This window comes from Alligator sinensis, unplaced genomic scaffold, assembly GCF_000455745.1.
Source record: "Alligator sinensis unplaced genomic scaffold, ASM45574v1 scaffold1295_1, whole genome shotgun sequence".
In the NCBI taxonomy this organism is placed as follows: Eukaryota; Metazoa; Chordata; order Crocodylia; family Alligatoridae; genus Alligator; species Alligator sinensis.
In genome coordinates this window covers 4,178,278-4,202,917 of record NW_005841880.1, presented here as the reverse complement: position 1 = coordinate 4,202,917, position 24,640 = coordinate 4,178,278, and the positions used below count along the sequence as shown (strand labels likewise).

At 51.0% G+C, this 24,640-nt stretch overlaps 1 protein-coding gene across 2 annotated transcripts; it reads left to right on the top strand.

The window, feature by feature from the left end:
- The first annotated feature begins 8,421 nt into the window (after positions 1-8,421).
- NRTN (neurturin) lies at positions 8,422-18,732 on the top strand. Of its 2 annotated transcripts, XM_006017519.2 has the most exons (3): positions 8,422-8,479; positions 10,281-10,524; positions 17,404-18,732. In XM_006017519.2, the coding sequence occupies exons 1-3, from the start codon at positions 8,465-8,467 to the stop codon at positions 17,850-17,852; spliced, it is 708 nt and encodes a 235-aa protein (XP_006017581.1). In that variant the 5' UTR covers positions 8,422-8,464; the 3' UTR covers positions 17,853-18,732. The 2 variants fall into 2 exon arrangements, with proteins under 2 accessions (XP_006017581.1, XP_025052334.1); XM_025196549.1 differs by lacking the exon at positions 8,422-8,479 and having other exon boundaries at positions 10,119-10,524.
- The last annotated feature ends 5,908 nt before the right edge of the window (positions 18,733-24,640 follow it).

Here is a 24,640-nt window from a genome sequence, read left to right as displayed (position 1 = left end):
TTCCTTTATCTCCATTTGTTATCGGTGCGCATTCAGTCTCTTGGATGGGCGACCTCAGGGGCAGGGCTCTTCCGGCAAACATTCCCGTTCCAGGTGAGAATCCTTTAAACACGCGGCTTATCCCCACCAGCAAGGAGCACTTGCCAGCCGCGCTCTATTTCTGTGCCTCTCTGTCACTTAGAGGTCAGTAGTTCCTCTTCTGGAAAAAGCATATCGAGATCTCATTGCAAACGCCCTCCTGTGGCCTGCCGCCCTGCCACTTTGTGCTGCAACCCAGCCAGCTACGCCGAATAGAAAGCAGCCGGGCAAGAGCCAGGAAGGCTTCCCAAGAAGTGGGAGACCTTTTGGAAGACGGCACTGGGGAGCCACTAGGGGGTGCCCTTCCTCCGAGGCAATACGACCCCGTCGGCCATGGCATCGATTTCTGAGCTCTGTCTGAGCTCGTGGTTGTGTCCAGTCTTTAAAGATCCTACGCCGCTTCCCTCAAGCCCTGTTAATTGACATCCATGTGCTGATTTAAAATTTTGCATTTTCTGAATGCCAAATTGGGCGAATTACCTACCCGAGTCATCTCGCTCTGTCCCTACTCTGTTCCCTTTGCCATCCATTGGGGCATGCCGCCAGTTAGAAAGAGATGCGCTATTTTTCTTGGCACCTCGTCCCAAGCCGTTGCCCGTTTCCTTCCTGTGGTGGGTGAGTTTATTCTGTGCCTCCCTGCTTTTAAAATCCAAGCCAGGTCCCTGAGGCGGGATTACCTGGCCTCCCGTTGCATTTGCAGTTGGATGGTGTAGTTTGACTTGACGTGTGCGACTGTTCCAGGGCCAGGAGCTGACGGGCTGGCATCCCTTTGAGCAGCGAACACCAGGCATAAGTTAACATCCTGTTCTATCTCCGCACCACGCCTGACAAGACCGTACTGAATCCACTGCACCCTTCAGGGCAGCACCAGGGCTGAATACTCTCTCGTTAACCTCCACCAGCTCCACTGCAGTGACTTGTGCTGCTCATCTCAGCTGCAGAGAAGCGCCACAGCCTCAGCACACCCCCGGTGCAGCAAATGGCATTCTAGCAGCTTTAATGGATGGGGAAATTGAGGCCGGTTACACCCGACAAATGCTGTAAGCACTGCACAGTCAGCCTGGGAGGTGTGGTGGTGCCGCCATCCACGACTGACATAGCAGCATCGCCAGAAGCCCCAGTGTAGGGCAGCTGATACCAGCAGCGTTGTGCTGTTAGATTGTTTGGCTGGCCGGTGAGGAGGGTCTGGGGGTAAGATGGCTATTGGACCTACCAGATTTGGGAAAATGAGTGTTTGCTACACTTCCCCCTACGGCCTGCAGCTCTGGTCAGCCAGAAACTGCAGCTAATGCAGCTCTTTCCAAGACAAGGCTTTTTGACTTGAAGGACCAGGGCTCTAGGCTGGGTTCTCTATTTATGCACGTGACCTATGCTGTCGTCTTGCACTTTCTTCGCAGCGGGAGTATTTGTTCCCGTAACTTCTTCCTAGAGTTGCTTTGTCCCAGCTGGTTCCTCCAGAGGCACTGGTCCCTGGAGAGCTGAGAAACCACTTCTCGTCCCATTGCTGTGGCCGTCGCTGACGTTGCAAAGCCACTTCCATGTATTCTGGTGCTAAATCTGGCAGTGGTGGATAAAATGAGACGCCAGGCTAGCATCTTGACTTTGCCCAACCTGTGCTGTAGCACGTTGCCCAAAAGTCAGTTGTTGAAACTTTGCTACGTGAGAGACACCGCTGTAGGTCAGTGGTTCTCAACTTTGTCAGGCTCAAGATACCCTTAGAAAATGCCAGCTCTTAGTTTTCACTTTTTTTTTCCCCACGACAGAAAATAGGGCAATTTTTTTTTTTTTTGCTGCAGAGACCCCAGAAAGACCACAGCGGGGCAGAATGGTTTTGACATTATTTGAAATCTGGGTTTATCTTGTGATTCATGTTGGCACACCTAACTGCTAATCTTGCGTGGTATCCCACAGCACCCTTAAAAGGATTTCGAGGCGGCAGGCCAGGGTGCCGCAGCACCCTGGTTGGGAATCACAGCTGTAGGTAATGACTGCAGTGAGTGCCAGCCACAGCTGCTGGAAGGCGGTATTGCAATTGGACCTCTTTGTCTCAGAAATTTGTTCCCATGCCTATTTGGGGCCTCTCCCAGTAGGAGGAGAAAGATGCTTTTCTGGTTAGAGCCCAGGCCTGCAGCAGGAGAACTGGATCCTTGTCCTGACTGCCCCACGCTCCCTTGTTTAATCCTTTTCTTCCTCGTAATCCCAGCCAAGAAACTGGGTTAATCAAGCCTCTCTGCCTCCCATAGCAGGTTGTGGAGACTTCTGTGTTAGATGGGAAAGTGCTTTGAGTATCGGACAATGGGGCAGCAGGGTTAGGGTTAGGGTTAGGGCAGCTGGGGGCACTAGAGTGGGAGTCAGGAGAGGCAGGTTCTGGTTCCAGCTCTCCCCTGATCTAACCCGTGATGGTGGTCTTGTCATTTCCCCTTTCCTCTGCATCATGTTTCCCCTCCCATCCTTTGTTGGCCTTGGGGCACTCCGGCTATGGGAACAGAGGGTGCTGGGTGGGGTGGCTGTCGGTCCTGGTGTGATACAGATAACAAGGGAGGTGATTCATTCAGAGTGAAGCAAGGGCCTTTGCTGCAGGTGGGGAACTCACCATCTCTCGTTCTCTCTTGGCACACGATGCAAGAGTGAGCTACGCTTTTCTCAGCCTGTTGTGATTCACCCTTGCAGCCGAATCCTTTCGATGAATGCTTTTGAGCCCTCGAGCGGTTCGCTCCAGGCATTCCCAGCCCTAGCTGTCACACTCGGGTCACAGGGGCACATTTCTACTCCCGTACTGGAGAAGGCTGATTATTAAAATCAAGTGCAAATGCACACGGCCAAGGAGTGGATGTTCAGGCTGGGGTCAGTTCGCCTCGCTGAGGTCATCTGGGGACTCTCCTTTCTGTAAAGTCACAGTCGTCGTGCTATGCACACCGCTCATTCCCCATTTATTAGGCCTCTGAATAGGGGTAAATTGCACCAATGGAGTCACAAGATAAGAGCCTTAGCCCACTAACCCTTTTGTACCGTGGATGAACTTAATGATCTCGCCTCCTTATATGGCAAAATTATTCTTTTTCTAACTTGGCATTGTTTATAGCTCATTTCAAGTGTTTAGATTCTGGCTGGGTTATACAACTTTCCTGTAACCTGCAGGCCATATAATTACTGTTAGTTAACATGTAATTATTTACATCCTGTAAAATAAAGTGTCGCTGGCAATGCAACAGCACGCTCGCTGTGTTTTGCTATTGACTGTAATAACATTAAAGGGGAATCTGTCAAATTCCACTTTAAAGTAAACATTTCTTTCCCCAGTAAAATCCATTTGCAAATGCTCTTTTTCTTTTCTTTTCCTGTGTTTCTATATTGGTTTGGAGGGGGGGGGTCTTCTTTCTTCTTGGAGATTTTGTTTATAATGGAGATGCTTAAAGTTTGCAGAAGCTGAAAAGGGATGAAATCACCAAGAGCCCATCTTTCAGGAGAATGTGAGTGGGGGGTGGCTGGATTGGGAAAGCTTTGGACTCCACTTCCAGTTGCTCTGCCCTGCGACGGTTCAGTCGCATCAATACAAGCCGAGAGCAGAGTGGGTATAAATCACGATTGAATCAAACTCGCTGGGTACCGGTATCATGGACTGCGTCAGGTAACATCATCTCAGCTGGCCATTCTTTGCTGAGGCTCCCAACTCAGCTGCTAATAAGTGTCAACTCCCTGCTTTTAATATCTAGTTTTTGTGTTACCGTTGGGTCTCCACTGTGCCAGGTGCTGTGTGCAGACACATAGCGAGACAGTCTCCTCCCTACTGTGTTTACTGTTTGAATAGATGACAGGTAGGGAGTAATATTATTCCCATTTCTCAGAGGAGGAACTGAGGGACAGAAAGATTCAAGTGAAATATTTGGAAAGCTGCTAAGGGATTTAGGAGCCTAAATCCATATTAACAATGACGTAGGCACTTAACAGCACACTTGCCCTGCAGTTGGAAGCATGAACACCGCTCATATAGATATAGTTTCATAGGCTTAGGGACCTAATGAGATCATCAGGTCCGACCCCCTGCCCCAGGCAGGAACGGGTGCCGCAGTCATATCACCCCAGGCAAATCATATCACCCCGATCATATCATATAGCTACTTGGGTATTAATAGCAGAGACTCAGAAGGATAGGCTTCTTCCATGCAAGCTAGTTGCGTAACAATGTCCCCAGGGACCTGGGTAGGCTTTTACAGCTTATTTTGAAGCCCATCTTTAGTGCCTTAGGTACCCAAACCGTGTGTATTATAGCCACATGTATACCTACACGTATTGCAGTCATGCTTCTGATTGTAATGTAGACATAACCCAAGTGACTTGCCCAAGGTCACAGAGTGAATCAGTGGCAGAGATGGGACTTGAGCCCAGATTTTCTGGGTCACAGCCCAGGGCCTTAACTACAGAAGCCCTCTGGTGTCTGACAATGATTGCAGTGATGCACATCTGCTAGGGATGGGACTGGGATCCCAGGCACCTCAAGAACCAACCAGTCCTGATACACTCTCTCCTGGCTCTGTAAGAGAACTGGCTCAGCTAGGTGCTGGACCGCTTTCAAAGAGGCCAAGAACCATGCTAGAGAGTGTATCTCGATCTGTCCTTGCAGAGATGAACAGTTTAACTCAGATGACATGCAAGACAGCTATATGAAGAATGCAGAGCCAAGGCCACAAAGTCCAGCTCTCAGGACGCCTGCACCATGTTTGCTTGGCTCCACTTTCTGCTTGTGTGTCATGATACAGGTTTTCATTGCATGCACCTTTTTTTCCAAAGAAGGTGTATCTCCTTCTTTGGAGGCTTTCAAGAAGAAGCTGGCTGGGACAGTTTAGGAACAGTGAACCCTGCCTTTGTGCAGGCAGTTGGACTTGGTGACTTTTGAAGAGTAATATCCACTCATCCCACAGGAGTGTGGGTCTATCGAGTTATTCATGCTTGTGCACCCTGTGAGTCAGAGGTCTTGTGGGAAAAACACGTGATCGTGTAAGTAAAGGCACAATCGAAGCGTAGGCGGAAAGGGAACAAATGAAGAGAGCACAGGTTGGCTCATTGCTGACAGTTCTTAACTTATGACTGCCTGATTTTCCAACCTGTCTGTCTCCTTTTAACTATAGTCGTTGCATGTAATGGCATGGGTTTTTTCCATTTGTTGGTTAAAAAAGAAAAAGTCTAAATATCTCTGGCCCCTCAGGCTGCAGCATCCTGTTGATCAGCAAATCTGAACAATTGAGGCCGACTAATTGGCAGAGTCCGAACCTTTAGAGGCGGCTCAAAGACTGCGGCCATGCGAGCTGACATTGTAACTGCCTGCAGCGGGAGGTGGTCCGCCGCCCTACGGACCAGCCTCAGAAAGGAATGAGCCGTTTTGCAGATGGGTTCACAGATATTTGCTGATGGCAGAGGGATGGCGAGACCCGGAGTCCCGGGCTTCCTTTCTGGGCACCAGTGAAAAAAGATGCTTCCCCCTGTGCTCGGCACTTCTGCTCCCCCCAGTCTCCTCCATCGCTGGCTCCCGGGTGACGAAGGTGCTTCTGAAAATGTCACTGTTAGACTTTGCTCCAACAAAGTGCTTTAACTGTGTGCTCTTTAAGCGTGTGATCAGTCCCAGAGGACTCCTCATGAAAACAAGCATGGGTGTATGGGCTCCCCTTTGCTGGATGCAGACTTAAAAAGAGTTGGATTGATTGATTTCTTCATTGGCAAACACTTGCATGCCGCAGGGCAGGCAGGCTGCGCGCTTCCTTAAGGGAAGAACAGGGTGAGGTGCTGGGGACGATAACAGCCTGAAGGATGGGAGCGGGGAAGGGCTTGGGCTCCTAGCATCAGCAGCTTATCAGTTCTTCAGGCTCGGGTTTGGTTTTGAGGCCTTTTTTGATTGTTGAAAGAGAACAGATCCCAGGAGTGCTGCCGAGACGCCATGGGGGAAGCTGGTTTTGCGGTGTAATGAGATGGAAGAGGAAGAGTTTGCCTGCCATACAGGGCCAGAGATGATTTTGGAGGAGGAAGGAATAATGTTGAACCTACAGAGGATTCACTGGGAGCCTGGTCTGGCTTTCCAAGCAGGGGATATCCTGCAGCATGTCCTAGAGGCACCAGCACCAACCCCAATCCTTGTAATTTTGCATTTAGGCAGGAAGGGCCAGACTCAAAAAGGTATTTAGGTGCCTAAGGTCTCATTGCTCCTACTGATAGCACTGGGGAGCTGGGTGCTGAAATACATTTGAGGATCTTGGCCTGTTTATCTACTTAAAACAGGCAGACAGGTTCTCAGACTCTAATCCTGCTTCTGCCTTGGCTTGCTCTGTGACCTTGAGCAAGAGCTGTTGTGTTTGCTGCGAAGGGCGGTGGGACTGGTGGAGCACCGAGTCCCAGCAGGAGAGTGGCCTGTGTCTGGTGACGGGATGCAGCAGGCTCAGACAGTGCACAGCCTCAAGGGCAGTGCCAAAGCGGGTGCTACCATGGGATGCTGCGGTGATGGAGGCACGCAAAATGGTGGGCCTGGGGGGTGCTGTGACCAGGGCAGCAAGAGGAGCGGATGATTATGGAAGTGGCCTCTAATTTCCATCAGCAAACCAGGCTATGGTAGCAACTAATCTGGAGAGAAGGGTGAAGCGCGGGAAGGCAGCTGCAGTCATGCAGCTTCCCCAGCAATAGATCAGGAGGTCTCCAATGGTGGCTGTTGCCTGGATCCCATCGCATCCAGACCAGCTCAAGGGTTGGATGTCACTCTGCAGGTCGGTTTTTGGCTCCCCTCTGAATACCGTCTGCCTGCATCCTGCTTTAGCCTGTTCCCACCTGCCCAGTTAAACCACAAGTGGAGCTTCAAGGGCATGGGACCAGTCTAAGATGATGAGGGGAGACCAAGCCTGACACAGGATGGGGCAGGAGGGTGGAGTGATAGCACGACCCCCTGAACTGCGGTGCTGTCTGCTATAAAACAGCCTCTCTTCCTTCCCGTTTCTATCTGGCCCCAGTGGCCTTCCAAGACAGGGACTGTGGGTTCAAGTCCTACCTGAAGCAAAAAGATGATTCGTGCTTCTGTTTCTTCAAGTCCCTCTTTAAGGGTCGGGCCAGTGGTACAGCAGGCACTGTGTTTGATTGCAACTCAGGAGGTTTCAGATTTGGCTCGGGCCACGATTAGATATTGTCTTCGGTCGAGCTAGAGAAATACACGTCCAAGAAGCGCTAACCAGAATGATCCTCTCCTGAGCAAGGGGTCAAGCTCCATTGCAGCCCTACTTCTCTGTGTTTTGGTCGTTCTGGAAGGCGTTGGATGCTCTGGGAGCCAAAAACTTCCTCTGAGACCAAAACCAAGCCAACAGCAACAAGAAAAAGACTCTGCCTTCATTCTGTTAAGACGTCAGCAAATGAATGCCTCCTCCCTTCCCCAAATGAATCCTGGACAAAGTTAGTGGATCACGGTTGGGCATGGCCATGGTTGGGCATCAACCATGCAAGGTTTGGTGCTAATGAGAAGTTCTGGGATGATTCGTTATTTGTCCAGGGAGGATGCTAGTAAGTAAAACTTAATGCATCCATAATGCTCCCCCGCCTTTGGTGTCATCCTTTTTCAACCCTTATGGCATGTGTGTGAAGTGTTGCCGGTTTGATTCAGTTCATTACTGAATTAAACTGCCGTGATGTAATAATCCCTGCTTGGCACCTGTGAGCCATGTATACTTCCCGGGTTAGACTAGCCTGACTATAAGGACCTGTGTGCACCTCTGCAAATTGGGGTTGTGCTGGTAGGGCCTAAAGCTAACGTGACATTCAAGCTGTCTGTGCTGGTAAACTGTTCTGATCTGCACTAGCGAGGATCACTTCAAAGCCAACTTTCCGTCCCTTTTGTGGGGTTTACATGCTTTTGGGTTGGGCCGGCTGAGGGACTCGTGGGAGGATTGGCTTCTTACCCGCCATCCAGGGGGAAGCGTGTGTGGTGGGAAGTGGACAAGGGAGAGCCCGTCTTGGACCCCTCCTTTGAGCTGTTGTGCCTGTAGCTTTGTAATGAGGCCCATTGCTGGAAGAGCAGATGCTCGGAGACCTTGTGGCTTGGCACGAGGTGCCCATTACATGATTCGTTAGTGTTATTATTGGGCCAAACCCTGTAGTTCATTTAGACGCCTACCCAGGCAAGTCTCCTTTTCAGCTCCGTGGATCTGATCCTCATTTATGTGAATTCCCCGTAGCCATATAAAGGGACCTTCGTGTGGAGGCAGGAGGCTTACGCTTGCTGGAGAGGCCCCTTTTCACCGCCAAAGCGATGCGAAGAGGCTGTTGCGTCAATGGGAATCGGACCGGGTGAGATGAGCCTCCGTGAACACTATGTGACTTGGCCCACATTGTTGACGAGGTCGTTAAGAATCGCTGATGCTGAATGCAAGAGCTGGAGGTTGTAGTGCGTGGGGTCTGGCACCCTAATGGGGGCAAAGCCGGATTCCTCTCTCTTCCCTTTTGGAGTGAATGTGGCGTTACGATGGGCTCTGGATGAGCAGCTCCTGTGTCCGTCTGGGGGGGCAGGAGCACACGACACGAGGTCCCTCTATGATGCTTCTCCTGGTTGGTCATCTCTCAGAGACCCCTGGGACCCCGTTATCCTACCTGGCCCCAGGTCATGTAGGCCAGTGGCTAGGGGATGGTTATGGGTTACGAAAAGAGAGAAAGCTCGTGCTCCTAAGAGGCCAGATCAGATCAGGCCCCAGATCAATCGCACTAAGAAATGGTGTTTTTCTGATGCTAACTTCATCCTGGGCTCTGCTGAGCGTTGTCCTAATCAAGCAGCCATACCAAAGGTCGGGGTGGGGAGGGCATTTTCCCCCAGGCGTCTCCTGATGCTGTGAAATTTGGCCCTTGGTGCCACATGCATGATACAGATGTTGATGCAAGGGGTTGCACTGCAGGTGGCATGGTCTTGGAGCTTCCTTAGCCAGCAATTCTGTCAACGCTGCCCCCAAAAGAGACAGACTCAGGTCTCCCTTCCTTAGCCCTGCTGCCTGCAGGGCCCCAGCACTGGAGAACATGGAAATTTGTTTCTATCGCTGATGATAAATAGCGGAGAGGGCTCCGGATATCCCTCCCAGCTTTCCACCTGTTCCCTGCCTTCCTGATCATTATCCTGCCCATGGCAAAGTGGCCATAAAATAGCACTAAACAAGGGTAACGTGCTCTGCGGGGGGTGCAAATTGCTCCACAAGGTGCAGGGAAAAGGTCGGGGAGAGGAGGACGGGTTAGGCTCAAGGTCTACGGAAAGGCAGCCAGGCAGGAATTGCTCCCACGGATGTTTGCTGCCAGCAGCTGTTAATCTTGTTGTGGTCTGGATGCAGCGATCGTACTTAGCGCTCGCCTCCCTGCTGCGTTTGGCAGGTGCGGGGGGCTCTGACGCACTGGGGTTATGTACTAAGCAGAAATGCGTGCCGGGCCCTGGATATAATGTATAAGCTGGCTCTGATTGCGCCTTGCCTAGGGTGGGAGCAGCAAGCCTCACCTGCAGCCCCATGCAGAAGCCACCTTGTCTCTTCCCGAAGGCCCCTCAGGGAGCCCCTGCTGCAGGGGGAGATGGGCTGCTTTGTGCAAGGGTCGTCTCCAGCATCCAGAGCTCTGCTAGGGGGCGGGATAGGGATGGGACCAGTGCCAGCCCCAGCATCACCCAGTGGATGTGCCCCTGATGCCCTGGGGAGAGCATACTCTGCACTGCCGCTGTAGCTCAGCCTCCACGTATTGTGCAGCAGAACCGTGCCCCTGCACCCATCTAGGACATATGCATAGAGGATATGGGTGGGGGGTGTTCCCCCTTCCTCTGTGACTAGTGCCTGGCACAAGAGGCTCCTGCATGCTGCCTCAGTAATGCCCCTGGGATGATCAGGCTCCTACAGAGACAGGGGAGATCAGAGAATGAGAGAGGGCTTGTTGAAAGCACGGGGTCACCATTCAGGACTCCTCGGTTCGGCATGGCCACAGGCGACTCGCTTCCCTGCTGTGTGCCTCAGTTTCCCCATTATAAAAGGAAGGGTTGTAATACTGACCCGAGAGAGGGGGTTCAAGGCTGAGCATCTGCTTGGTCACGGTCGCTCGGTGGTCCCCCGCGGATGGTGGTGCAGACCCAAGGCTCGGGGAGCCGTAGGCGGGTGTGGCGGGATGCCGCGGGCGGAGGCGGAGGCTGTGCATTAAGGATATTTGTTTTGCCTGTTTTGCAGACTTTCAATGTTCTGACTTGCTCTAAGATGAAGGTATGGAAGTTTGCAGCCATTGCCTCGATGCTCCTCAGTTCCATGTTGTCCATTTTAGTTTGTAGAGACATGTTCAACGGAAGCCGGAAATACAGCCCCTCCCCATCCTCGCCGTCATCGCCATCAAGGCCGTCCTCCTCTTCCTCGTTGCCTGCAGGTCACCGGAGATACCCACGGGCCCTGGAGCAGCATAACTCACTGATCTCTCAATGTAAGCTGCACGCGCCTCGCTGTGACTCCGTTTGTGGGAAGCCGAGGGAAGTCTCCTCCGCGGGCTCTGGGGGAAGAGATCTTGTCTTCTCCCTGGGCTTGGTAAAGGAGGACTAGTGGTTAGGTGATGGTGAAACGAGCCACTGAGTCCTTACATCGGTGACAATCTAGCCTGGCCATCTTAGGCCGTTTGGCCTGCGGGGATTTCTCTGCCCCTTGCTCCTCTGAGATCCACCCTACTAGATGCAGAACCTTTCAGATGTATTCCTTCTCTGCGGTTTCCTGCCACCTCCTTATAGCTGGTGATCTGGCCCCTGGTGTGATGTGTTGCATATATATCAGACAGCATGTGATTAAAAAATACCTGCTGCATAAGATCAGAACCAGCATGTTCCCTTTGCACCCGTGCCAGCCAGCTGTGCTCAGCTCCGCTCTGGTCTGCAAAGCAAAGGCATCATCGGAGCGGGTCTGTACCGAGAGGGGAGATTTACAAGGCACACTTAGGAGCTGCTGGAGATTTCCTAAGAGGGGCTGAGCCAGTGAACCAAGAAGGCACATGGAAGTTTGCTGCTGCCTTTGGGTGAAATATAAAAGTCTGGAGCCGGGCAACGCTTGTTTTGCTGTCTCCCCCATCCCCTCCCGAAACATTTTTAGCGAAAAAAGGCCAATTTGGTGACACCCGAACATCTTGCAAATGTAAATCGATTGCATCCATTTTTTTTTCCCTAAGAAAAAACCTGAGCCATGCGAAACGGTCCGTTGCCACAGTCTCCAAGTGAAGGGCTGCAGGTTCCCAGTTTGAAATGACTTTTCACTTCGGAATTTCCTCTCATTTTATTTTTAAAATTTACATCATTTTGGAAAAGCTAAAAAAATGAAACCAAGCTGGCCAGCGTTCTCTAAAGAAAATGTTTCAGCTCCCCAAATATTACTTTTGTCAGATTTTTGGGTCGTTGTGAGTTTTGAAAATACTTGCATTCCTTCCAAACCAGAATGAAATTGCTTTTGAAATGACCAGTACACTGAAAATCCCATTTTCTGGTCATCCTGGTTTTTTTTAAGGAGTTGTTGTTTCTTCAGTCCCGGTTGCTATCCTGCCTGGCCTCACCGAATTCTCATTGAATTAATTACTCTTTCATTTTATTAAGAGAGAGCATGACACAATGTTTATCGCACAGACTTGCAAACCGCAAGACTTGGGTTCAGCTACAGGATCTGTTTGACAGGATCAGACTGTTTCGTTCCCCTGCTCATAGAGTCATAGATGCGAGGGTCAGAGGGGACCTCAACAGATCATCGAGTCCGACCCCCTGCCCTGGGCAGGAAAGAGCGGGGGTCAGACGGTTGTGTTGAACCTGTTGTGTGTGTGCTCCACAGTGCAGGGCTGTGTGGGTTTGTGAGTTATCAAGTGTTAGCTGAAAGCTGCTAATAGAAAAGAAAGTTAACTGTAGGCAAAGTTAGCAGCAGAGTAAAAAGGTCGCCTACCACTTCCTAGTAGAAGACCCTGAGTTCAGTTCCTTAAAACACTGTCAGCTGGACCGAGCCTTGCCATACTTGCTGTCTGCCTTGGGCGGATTTTCTTTGAAAGCTTCACTTTAAAGGGTTTGAGTGTGCCAGGAGCGAGGCTAAGATGAACGCCTGCTAACGTTACAAGGGCTTTTCTGCTTCTCTCAGTGTTCAGAAGAGTTCTGGTATCTCCATGCATTGGAGTAGGGCCTTGAAAGGTAGTCTGCAGAAGCGCTGGGGTCAGAGAAGGGCTTCGTCATTTTGGCCCATTTCACGTTCCTGCTCTGCATAGCCCACCTCTGATTCGAGCTGCGTCCGGACCAGGGGAATGAAGTTTTGGAGAAGGGCCCAATTCAAATCGAATTGAAGTGAGAGGAGAGTCCAGCTCCTTTGGGTACCGTCGCCCTGCATCGGGCAATGCTGGGAAGCATCCCTGTGAAAGCATGTCCCAGCTACTCACTCCCCTTTCCCACGTGCCTCAGGCCAAAATGGTCAGGCAGCTGCTTTGTGCGACGTGCCCAGGGCAAGTCCAGCATCGCTCTCAGGCTCGGGAGAGTGGCTGCGTGCCATGTTTCCAGCATGCAGCCCGCAGAGAGCAGGAGCGAGTGGGGTGGGGTGGGGTGTGTCTTCATGGCGGTGCTCAGCCTGAGCCATGCCCTTACCATTAGCTCTGAATGCAGAAACAGCCTTGGCTTTGGATCGTATGGGGTTTGGGGCAGAGTTACAGCTTCTGATCCCATGCCGTGCATCAGTTTAACTCCCATGGGTTATCCGTTCCACACCCCCTGTGCAGATCAGGAGCACGGCCGCTGCTTTTCACGGACTTACTCTAGTGGGAATGAAACTGGAGCCTTTCCAAGCAGAGTCGCTGCTGCTTTAGACAGACGCCTGGGTCAGAACTAGGGCCGTTCATCAACGGTGCAGCGACCCGGACCCTGAGCACTGGGATCCCCAGAGCTCCCGGTTGTGTTGCTTCCCTTTCTGCCCTTGTCCCCATTGCTTGTGACAGCGACAAACCCAGGAGCATGTTTTGCTTGGCCATGGTCATTTCAGTACATGCTTTTTCATTCCCCTGCTGTCCAAAGTACCTGCAGCTCCTCCCCCTGGGTCTCAGCAGGGCTCTGTGCAGGGCATCTGGAAACCATGAATGTGACAGCAGTTAATTGTATTTTTTCACTAAATATTTGATTTTTAAACATGCACTCGAAGTGCCACGCAATGAGGGCCTGCCTGGGGCTGCTCCAGGCCGTGACTGTGGAGAGGGAAAACAAACAAGACTAAGTGAGCTGCTTGGATGGCAAAGGATCCAGTGGGATCTCTGGAAAGAGCATGGAATTAGCTTTGCAAACACGGAGCTGATCCTTTCAAGCCGAGGAGCTGGAAGAGATGGGGTGAGAAGGAAGGGCATGCCCTGCCAAGCATCCCAGGGTGGTAGGAGGTGAAGGGGGTTGTCTGCTTGCTGGGACCCCCTTGCCCATCGTAGAGCTGAGGAAGGCTGCCTGATGCTTTGCTCAGGTTCGGTTTCTGGGTCTCGGTTCTGCCAGCCCTTGTTCGTGGGTTGGAAGTGTAAGGTCGGAGAGAAGGCCACGCGGTATAAACTGGCCTAAAATCCGAAACAGCTGGCGCAATAGTGAGAAATTTTGGCTGGCAGCACCGATCATGCCTATCACCGGCCACCAAGTGCTGCATTCAACAGCAGCAGCCATCACACACTGTAAAGGGAAGCCAGCTTTGGAAAGGGTGAGACGTGGAAGCAAGCAGCGTATGGGTCAAGCAAAGGGTTCACCGTGGTTTCAGACTGGATCTGCCATTGCGCCCGACTCCCTTTCTCCCAGTGCTTGAACTGGGCTTCCCGTGCAGTCTGGCACTGGAGGAAGCTCAAAGAGGAGGATTTGGCAGAGAAACATTCTCTAGCAAAGGGACTCGCAGGGCGGACAATGTGGAGCTCTGCCAGCTCACGCAGTTTAATGCCGCGGCGCACATACATCCTTGCATGCATGCCACTGTGTGATGAGTTGGAAACCAAAGCAGCATTGCAGATTTGTTCCTCTGAATCCGAAAAAAGCCTGTCGATGAGCTACATATGCACAGGGAGTCTCCGGGGACGTGTGGAGCAGAAACAAATAGTTCTGATATTATTTACATAGCATAGGACAGCGGCATTTTCTGCAGAAGAACTAGAATAATTAACCACAAAGAGCAAAAGCGGGCCAACCACTAATGACCTTGCCGTGGCTTCGCTCCTCGTGACATCTGTGAAACCGTAGGGCTAAGTGAGCGCTAAGAACAAACCCCAGAGACTGGCCCCAGGGGAGCTTTGAAGATCTTCCACCCCCTGGACTCACCAAGTCTTTTTCAAAGTGTCATTATTATTTTACCCACCACTGAAATGCAGCTTCCTCTGGGTTGGTACTACATAGTAGGCAATACAGACTGCAGAATTCAAGCTAAAATTCAGGGTTCCTGCCCTAATTCTTGTAGAAACCAGCCAGAAGTGGCCAAGACTTGAGGTTAACATGGCATCTAAAACTAAGCAGGACTGTTATCTCATAGCCTAGAGTGCCATTTATACTGGCTGTCACTGCTACTGCTGTCTACAGCCTGGAGATCTCCTCCCTAACACAAACCTGGCCTGACCCTGCTTAACTTAAGGACACTGATTTAAAAAAAAAAAAGTTGGAAGTGCTGCAGCTTCAAGCACTGCTGGTGAGTGCTATGGGCTTGTCCGTGCTTAATAATTTATCTGAATCCCTGTGCAGAAGGAAAGCAACAGGTCTAATGTAAACACAGCTCCTTCCACGGGCTTTTTGCTGGCCAGGCTGGCTCCTTTTGGGGAGCTGATTTAAACCCTACCTGAGGAAGCACTGTCTTGCTGTGCTTTGGGGGCTGGGGGTATAATAACTGTACCAATGCATCCATCCCAGCAGCCCCTTTCAAGTGCAGACAAGGCCTGGGGCAGCCTCACCTAAAGCATTCCTCTCTGCTGGGCCTCCGCCGCCGGCTCCAAGCAGAGAGCAGCTGTGCCATCTGGAAAGAGCCTGGCTTGCGCAGGCTGCATTTGAAAGCAGGTTTTTAAAGCCTCCTGCTCTGGAGATGAAAGATTTTCCATCCCGCTTCGCTGAGACACTGAAAGCTTCATGCAGACTTTCACTGCGTTAAAGAAAATCCTCTGTCCCATCTTGCAGGGAAACCCCCATAACATTGAGCATGCAGTCGCATCCCACCCATGCCGGTAGCCCCCTGCGGTCTGTCTGGCTGTTCGGGATGGGGATCGGGGCACAAGTCCATTGCTGCCGCGCTGGCCCCCTGCCCTGGAGCAATACAATTCCCAGAGCTTGGACCCCATCCCTGCAGGAGTGGCGTGCACTGAAGCCTGCTGCTTTGGAGCACTATGGTGCTGACTGGGGGCATTCCCATCCCTCCCGCCCAGGTCTGGCCAGTGCCCAGCTTCCCCCAATGAACCTGGTACACAAGAAGAGGAGAGGGGTGATGGAGAGGGGCAACCAGGCCGCCCATCTCCCTTTCACTACTTTCTGCATGACTCTACTGGTATTTCATCCTCCGTTGCCCCCATAGGCCAGTGGGATGACTTGGCCCATAGAAATTAAGTGAATCCCAGCCCCTTTTCCAAATGGCTCCTGCTAATGAGTGACTGGGAACGGACATTGGAATCAGATGTGGGTTCCCCCCTCTCCCCTTTGCATGCGTCCCCTCCCCGAGGACCTGGCACCATAATCTGGCCACGGGATGATTTACGAGTGTTCAGGGACACCGTGCACATCATAAAGCCCAGACTGCACAAAGCCTGGGGTCTCCAGCTCCTCACAAAGAGCATCCACCTGGATGGCTGCTGGTTGCTGAATATGTGTTAAGAGGGCCAAGGCAGAGCTGGGGTCTGCTGAGATCATTACATTCAGTGCTTGGGAACATAGGAACTTTTGGGGCCGTTGAGTCTCACCTGCACACCACATACCCAAAGCGCCCTTTAAAACAAAGCTATAATGTGCCACAGGTAACAAGCAGGACTCCAATAAGAGCTGAGTTGCCTGGGGCACTGGGTGGTTCGTGGGTTTGAGTGACGCTGGCTCAGGCAGATCGGAGACCCCGTCTGATGGCTGAAAGCTGCCACTGCTCAGCAAAAGAAGTCACTCCACACAGGTTTGCAACTTGTTCACTGGGACTCTGACCCTGTCTGGACTTGGGACTGCGAGTGACTGTCTGCTTAGGATCTCTTTCTTGGAAACACGTGCTAGGTCAGTTCCAGACTCTTGGAGGGGAGGTCAGGCCGCGTGGCCAGAAGCTCTGGCCCTGTGTTGTACAGGAGAGAATCAGACTCAATGGCCTTAACGTCCTGTTTGCTCTTCAAAATACTGGTGACTCTGTGAAGGCCACAGTTCAAATGGCTCCATAGGCAGGGCCCAAGACCATTGACATGGGATTGCTTAATCCATTTATTACAACTGGCAATTAATTCCAGCCCTAGCATCAGTAAGGCCTTGGGCTACTGTGTTGAGCAATGCTGCTATCCTAGTTAAATGGAGTGAATGGGATGAGAGAAAGGGATGAGCGCAGCTTGAGTTGGGGCTAAAACTTCACTGAAGCCGGCTTGCTGCAAGGCTGACTGGCAGGGCACGAGCCCATCGGTATCAGGCTCGTGTGGGGTCGGACTCGATGATCTGCTAAGGTCCTTTCTGACCCAAATGCCTGTGAATCTGCGAATCAGTCGGCAAAGGGAAAATGACAGATGGGCAATTATTTCTTTTTAATGAAAGTTTATGGTTTGTTGTAGGACCTGCTGAAAGTTGTAGAGGCTTCCAAAATCTCTGGGTTGATTTCCTTGTGCCCATAATTGTCTCCTGTTCTGATCACAAACCCTTGCTTTTTACTGGCTGGGGGAATGCAGGGTAATACGATCGACAGCACCTCAAGGTGTGTCTGCACGGCATCCCCAGTGTTTCCGGGAAGTGCCTGCTCCAGCACATCCCGCCCAGCTGCTCCTGCTGCACGCACGCCCAACCCAGAAACAAAGCAGCGAGACTGCCTGGGGTGGTCTCAGCTCTCAAGCGTGCTAGCTGAGAGTTCAAAAGCAGGGGTGGGAGCATCTTCAGAGTGGCTTTCCCACCTCATTTAGGGTTTAGCCCATGCTAAGGAGGAGCACGGGGATAGTTTGTGCTGGACAGTGGTGCTCTCGGGGAGTTCTGGGAGCGTGGTATTGATGCACAAGTGATTTAGGAGCCTGCACCCCATCATGTGTGCAACTCAGTGACTTTCAGAAAGCTCACTCCAGGCAACAGAGATACCCAGGGCTGAGGTTTTAAATGCTTCTCGCCTCCTGGGGCTCCCCCACTAACAGCTTGTCCCCCTTTTGTTGCAGACAGCACCTTGTTCGAAAGCTACACCGAAGGCGAAGTCCGCCAGCTGATCTCCGCGCTGGTGGAGAAGTACAGCCAGTCGATGAACTCCGGGGGGCACGAGCTGGCGCTTTTCCCCAAACCGGGGAACCGTATGAAGCGGGCCCGAGCCCGGCACAAACCCTGCGCCCTCAAGGAGCTGGAGGTCAGCATCAGCGAGCTGGGCCTGGGCTTCATGTCCGACGAGATTGTGCTGTTTCGCTACTGCAGCGGCACGTGCAACGCGCCCGGCCAGAACTACGACATCTCCCTGCAGAACATGAGGAGCAAGAAGAAGATCAAGAAGGAGAAAGTGAGGGCCAGGCCGTGCTGCCGGCCCCTCTCCTACGACGACGAGGTCTCTTTCCTGGACAACAACAACAGGTACCACACCGTCAACAAGCTGTCGGCCAAGGAGTGCGGCTGCGTGTGAAGCAGGGAAAGGGATCCCGCGAAGTTTGATGTCCGTAAGGCAGCATCAGGAGGTCGAGAGCTCAAGGTCCTGGCCAAAGGGCTGTTGCTGCGACCAGCGAGGGGGAAGGGACTGAGATGGAGCCCGGGCTCCGAGCAGCCAAGAAGGCAACTGGTGACATGCCTGCCTCGGGTCTGTGGTCAGACTCCAGGGGCAGCCGGGAAACTCTTGATGCTGGGTTGTGTCCTGCGGCCGACCCCCCTTGACAGGAGATCAAGGAGCCTTTCACCACATTTGCAGATGCCTCCGGATAGGCTGGTGTCCACGGGCCCGTGCGTTGCGAGAAGGAGGGGGCGAGCAAACGGAGAGGTGCGAGGAAATGCTTGCCGCTTTCCTCCAGGGGTGCAGGCATCAAGTCGCACCAACCTGGTGTCCACATGTGCTTTGATGCCTTTTCCCTTTCTTTTTTTTGCACAGTGGGTTGAGCAGGAAAGCACAGCTGGCTCATTATTTCCGAGTCCAAAAGAAGGCAGTTGTCTTCACCTCCACGTGCCATTTCTGGCCGGCCCTGAGCTGCAGTCCAGTCCGAAAGAAGGACTTGGGTCATCGTCCACATTCCTAACCGTGTGAAAACTGAGGAATTTCAAATCACTCTTAGGGCTGAAAGGTACCCCGCCGTGCACACACACGCCAAGACCGATGGAGAATCATGCCCGGGCGTGGGATTCACATGGATGGAACCTTTTTAATATAGGGATAAATGACTGAACCATCAGGAAACCTTGTTTTATATCTTGAATTCCTATCTGATTGTTATTTTATCATACACATACAGTATATTCATGATCTGTACATGTACAGGAAATATATATATAGATATAGATATAAATATTGGTGGAGTTTGCAGAATTACAGAATGATATCATTCCTTCTAAGCCATGATAAGGTCAGTTAAAAACTATTGCATGTTTCTGCTCCACCTCTCACTCGTGCCATTCATTTGGGGCATGACGGGGATCCTTATACATCACCCCCGCCCCCCAGCCTGGTTGCTTGACTGGAGAAAGGAGGGTACAGGGGTGGGTTACACTCAGGCATTGGGCACTGGCGTGATTATCCATTTTAGCCTGAAAATTGCAGTGCAGCCTTAGTGTTAACACAAATGGGGCATCCTGAGCTGGTAAGCAGCCCTGAAAAAAATCACAGCTGCACAAACCAGCCACCTCTTTGTTCAGGATGCTGCATTGGGGCATGGGCTCATCAAGAAGGAAGTTGCAGCTACCCCTGGTCCTACTGCTTTTGTGCAGCTGTTTCATGCTGCTGAGATAAACCTCTATGCCACTTCTCAGACTGGCTTTCAAGGGGCACATCTGTAGCAGAATCGCTGGCCCCTCCCCTCAAGCACTGTCCCAAAGCCCCCTGCGCAGTAAGGCTTGGATTTTCAAGGGAGTTCAATGGCTTGTCTGATATTATTGGAAAGGTACCACTGCATTGGTGTGCATCCCATTATATGGTATAAGGATGCTTAGACCAGCCTGGAGACAGGGCTAAGCAATAGCAGTGTAAAACACCATTAGAGCAGTGTCCACACTAGGGTTTGCGTTGGTATAGATAGAGTTGGCAGGGGGGAAATCACACCTGTGAATGAAATGGTTATACCGCTCCAAAATCTGTGTGGGCTGAGGGGCTTCAAACTGCTTTGGAAAGTCCCATTCAATTGATCTTAGCACCTGGCTCCCTTGGAAATACCTGGGGTAAAGGCTAAGCCCCAGCTTCCACTTGGCTTCTCGGAGCACGGTGGCTGCTCCAGCTGTGGCTGTCCGTTGAAAGGGAAAAAGGAGATCCTTGGCATTCATACACCACTTTACCTCAGTTGTGTTTTTTTTTGGTTTTTGATGGACAAATGTTTTGTGGTTCTCTCCTTTACCCTGATCCAGGTCCCAATGAGTCTCCTGGGCATTGGGTTGGCTCCTAATAACCTATCCTTTCTCACTGCTCATCCTGCGACTGCCTCCTTCAATTTGCTCACCCATTGCAGTGGCTTATTTCTCAACCTTTTCCTCCTCTGCTTTAGTCTTATGGCTCCCAATAACCTAACATTAACTGGATTGACTCTCCATTTCTTCTACTGCTGCTGCTGTCAGTCGGCCACTTCGTGCAGCTGGGGCTTCCCCGAGTTCACCTTGTAAAAAGATCCAGAAATATTTTGGTGTCTGAGAAGTGTGTGTCTGTAAGGACACCTTTTCAGGCTGGAGATGCTTTTGGCCGTGACATTGTGGAAGACCACGGCAATACAATTAGGACTGCATCTGCATCCTAGTAGTAGAGTGACGGAGCATAAAAGGTTGGACTCCCACAGATTTTGGGGGAGTGCACCTCTGCCAAGGCCAAAATCCAGAACAGATTTAAGAACCCAACTGACAACAGCCTTTGCAACAGGAAATGCTCATCAAACTCGCATGTATTGAAGGCTTAGAGCTGTGCAACCAGTTGACAAAAGGGGTATGAATGAATGCTGTGAGCTGGGCATGTTTGTCGGTAGGTTAGGTTCCTTTCCTCCAAGAACTTGGGTCTTATTTTCCCGGTGGCAGGATGTGAGTAATTCCCATTGACTTCAGCAGAGCAGAGAGTAATTCCTATCGACTCCAAGAGGGCCGTGTAGTTTGTCTCATGCCTGCAGGAAGAATCGGGCCCTTTTCAGCTAAGGTTACCATTTACAGCACTGTCACTGCTGTTTACTCTGTGGAGAAATAAATGAGACCACAGACTTTTGCATTCTCTGAACAGGCTATATTTGTCGCCTGGAATAGATGGTTTTCTCCCCTTGGCTCTTTTCCCAGCTCAGGCAAACCATAAACAGAAGGAGAATATTGGTGTCATGTACTGGGCATTAACAAAGACAATGGAAAGCGAACAGGCCTGGAATGATTTGATTGCTGTTGACTTCTATCCCTTTTATCCAGTTGTAGGCCAGACTTTGATCCTGGCTACACCCAGCGTAAATCTGGAATGACTCCGCATTGGGAGAGGTGAGAGCAGGATCTGAACGTATGTCTTTATTTTTCACGGGAGGGCGTAACAATCAGGGGGGGATGAATGATTTTATGTATGACCTTGCTGAAACCCTCTCTTAGCAGAGTGAATTAGCAGGTATGGCTGGGATTGCAAAGCGGCCCAAGGGAGGAAAGCCCCCTGCTGCCACAGAAATTCAAGAATTGGCCCTTCTATCTGAAAACCCCCTAGTCCCTAATGGGAATAGTAACCCAAACACTTCCTGTGTGTATCTCCAGCAAGACATGAAAAATGTAATGTGGAGAGCAAATAGCCTAGATTTCTGACCTCTGGAAAAGGTCAGGCTTTTTTTAATCGGATCCAAAAGCCGCTCTTAGCCGAGTGGAGCCAAGATGTATCAAAGCAATATAAACACCGTCGTTCAGCCAGGCTTGCCTCTCATGCACCCTGCTTCCATCTGAAAGCAGCCTGTAATCCAGATTCTTACCCTCACCTTTGAAAGCAGAGCCCAGATGTAGAAACTGGCAGTCGGAGAATGGAATAAAGTCCATCTGTTGGGTATTACATGCATATAAAGCCTCTGGTCAGCTTGCAAAAGGCAGCTGCTTTAGAGCACTTGACTTCTACCTGGTTCACACATGTCGAGTTGTACAGACCTCGGCTAATGCCACATCAGGGACATGACCATGCAGAACAACAGGCGCTGCTAACGCGAGCCTGGTCTGCTGCCAGCTCAGAAATGATAGGGGGCAACATGCATGTTGGAAAATCCCAGTGGCTTTAGCCGGCAGGGTCCCATCTCTCAATGCGAGCTGCACGTTATAACTCAACCCGTGGTTTCAAGGTGGAGTCCCACTCTCTGGGCTTGACCCTGCTGCCACCTCCTCTGCCCTGACACCAATAGGAGCCTGTTGCTGTTAGTGGAGTTCCTCCAGTTTTGTTTCAAATCCTGTCTTCTCCGCTGGTTTTCGTTTACTATCACGTGCCAAATCCTTTGACTTACCCTGGACGGCTCCAGTGGGTTAAAGTCTCCGCTCACACCAGTACGAATCAAGGATAACTGTGTGGAAGTCACTGGAGTTACAATGGAGTACAGAAGTGGGCTAAGTGAATGGAGAATTCAGTCCACTGACTTCACAGAGATTGCCTGGGGTATAAGGCAGCTCAGCCTCTGACCTATTTGATGGAAATATCAAAGATACAAATGATGTTTACAACTGTGACGGAGATGAAGCGCTTGCCAGAGTCAGTAAAGGGTGACATTTTACATCTGGCAGTGACCCGACGCTCTAAAACCAGCGGTTGCAGTACCAGGCCGTTGTGTGCGGCTCTCGGCTACGAGTAAACAGATTAGATAAACTCTGGGCATACTACGGTTTGGCAAGCCTTGTGCTCTGTGACACAGCCCCAGGGAGGAACAGCGTTAATTCTTCCTGTTTTCATTCCCCGGAGGCATGCAGAAAAATGCGCCATAATGAAAAAAATATTGTGAGCAGGAGGGCTGATGCCCAGTAGGAGAGCTGGCCAAAACGGTTGTGAACAGTCCTTCAAACTCCAAATAGCTCTTTGTTTTCCCCACGTTGGTACCACCCTGGTGTTCCAGCTGCTAAGCAGGATTGTACTTAGGAGCCGGGGTTTGCTCTCCGAACTGGCTCCTCTTCAGAGACCTGTATTTGCTTCTGACCCAGCGTAGCTCCGACCTGAGTTTTTGCTCTTCGGTGTTTGTCGTTTTGTAGCTGTCGTTCTCCCGTTTCGGAGGGAAAAAGTGGCTCTCCAACGAAGGAGAAGAAACGGTGTCGTGTGAGTTAGACCACTCATCACAAACGAGACGTGAAAGGTTGAAGCCAACAGTTGGTGAAGAGCCTTTGTGAGCTGTGACTTATTTGTAGTTTGGCCTGGGGGCAGAACTGGGACACCCGGGTCCAATTTGTATCCATGCTGTTGTCCTGTCCCAGGACTGCGGGATAACGTCTCCCCCTCTCTGGTCTCAGTTTCCCAATCTGAAATTTAGGATAATGCCCATGATTGCAATGGTTTGGGGGCTTCAGTGCCCTCTTCAAAGCTACAGAAGACAGTGGGAGTTTTTCCATTGATTTAAATATGTATGAAATCAGGCCTGCAAAAGGTGACCTCCGGTAAAAGCAAATCCTTGCCAATAGCAAATGCAAATCTGTCTTTCATGAAGAGAAGGAAAAGGCCAAATCGGACAGATTGGATTTGATGGATGTATTTTCTACCTATTTAATTACATTGTACTTTATCGTTTCCAAGCATTGTTTGTAACCCTGCAGCTAGGCGGGGATGGTAGATGGCATGACGTTAAACTTAAGAGCTGGGATCGTAGTGCATTCAATTTACAAGAGATAAGAGGCTCACTCTTCTGACTTAAAAAAAAACCTAATAATAATAAATGGTCTCTTGAGTGCTCGGCTCCTTTCCAATTCTGATTCCACTATAAAAGTAAAATTAGTTTTGTTGCCGAAGCCTCCAGTAAAATAAGAAATAAAGCGGATGTGTTGCAGAAGTAGTACAGGGCACAACGCAGGACTCCAGGAATAAGGAGCCTATTGGTTTGTGTTACTTCTTGGAAGAGCTGGTATGAGGTGCTCCTGCCCAGTTCATTAGCTGAGGAATCAATCCGTTAAATAATTCCCAAGCTGCTGCATCCGTGCCGAATCAGCACTCGTTTGTGTGTGCTTTCAGGACTTGTGGAGCATATCCCATGGATCTTCCCCAACGTGAGAACTTGGCACGCGGGAGAAAGTCTGGGAAGGCATTGGTGCCAGGGTCAGCACCCTTGGATCTGGTCCGCAGGTGTGGGGCTTCAATGGCATATTGTCGCAGAGGGCTTTGACTGCGAGTGTTTTCCCCAAGCCACTGAAGAGACGGGCAGCAGCAGCATCTGGGATCTAGCACCCATCTGCCCATCCGCTTCTGACCCAGGGTGGCTTGTTCCTACAGCTTAAAAAGATGGCATTCCCAGCACTAGAGGCTTATCAGCGTTGGACACAGGCATCCTGCTGGCATCCTTTGACCCCAGCTGATTTCCTGCCCGTGGGGCAGGGGGCAAGACTCGATCTCCCGAGGTCTCTTCCAGCCCTAATGTCTATGAAGTCTATGAAATCCATATTGCAGATATAAGCAGCTGTCAACGGTCAATTTTAGCCTATACCCAAGTGGCACGTCAGCCAATTCAAGCTCCAAGTACCGTTATATCCAAGTGGAGGATGCTTATATGCATCCAGGGCTTGAGTTGTAACTGTAGACTTATCACTGGAGTTAATTTTTTCAATGAAGACAAACCTTCACGATCTGGTCCTGCGGAGATTGACCGTAGGAGTGAATGGGAACTTGGAGTTGCGTTGGGTTGGCATGATTTGGCCAGTCATTGCCTGTGCCTCTGTCTTCAGATGCCCAACTTGATATGCCTTCAAGAGGCCTGATCTTCAGAAAGCCCTGGGCTCCATGTCCTCTGAAGTCAGGGACTTTAAGTGTCTCCAGTTGCGTATGTGTGATCAGTAGTCCTTAGTCTTGGCCTCTTGAGCTTGATTTTGAAGTCAGTGTAATACTCGTGTAAATGGGGTTTCTTAGAGGATGGTGGCTTTAATTCAGCTACATTGGTTCATTTTGTTCTTTCTTGATGCGGCTATGCACGCTGATACTAAAACAGAGGTCTAACTGCAGCTCACCGAGGAGCACCTGTCAGAGGCATCCTTCGGTGCCGCTCTGTAGCGGCTATGACTGTTGTAGGCCCGACGGCGGAGTTGGAACAATCCCCGGTTTTAGTCCTGCCCTCC

Coding starts and splice junctions, on each gene's coding strand:
- NRTN (XM_025196549.1), top strand. CDS start 10,173: ATGGTGGTGCAGACCCAAGGCTCGGGGAGCCGTAGGCGGGTGTGGCGG. Junction 10,525..17,403: donor TAACTCACTGATCTCTCAAT/GTAAGCTGCACG, acceptor CTTTTGTTGCAG/ACAGCACCTTGTTCGAAAGC.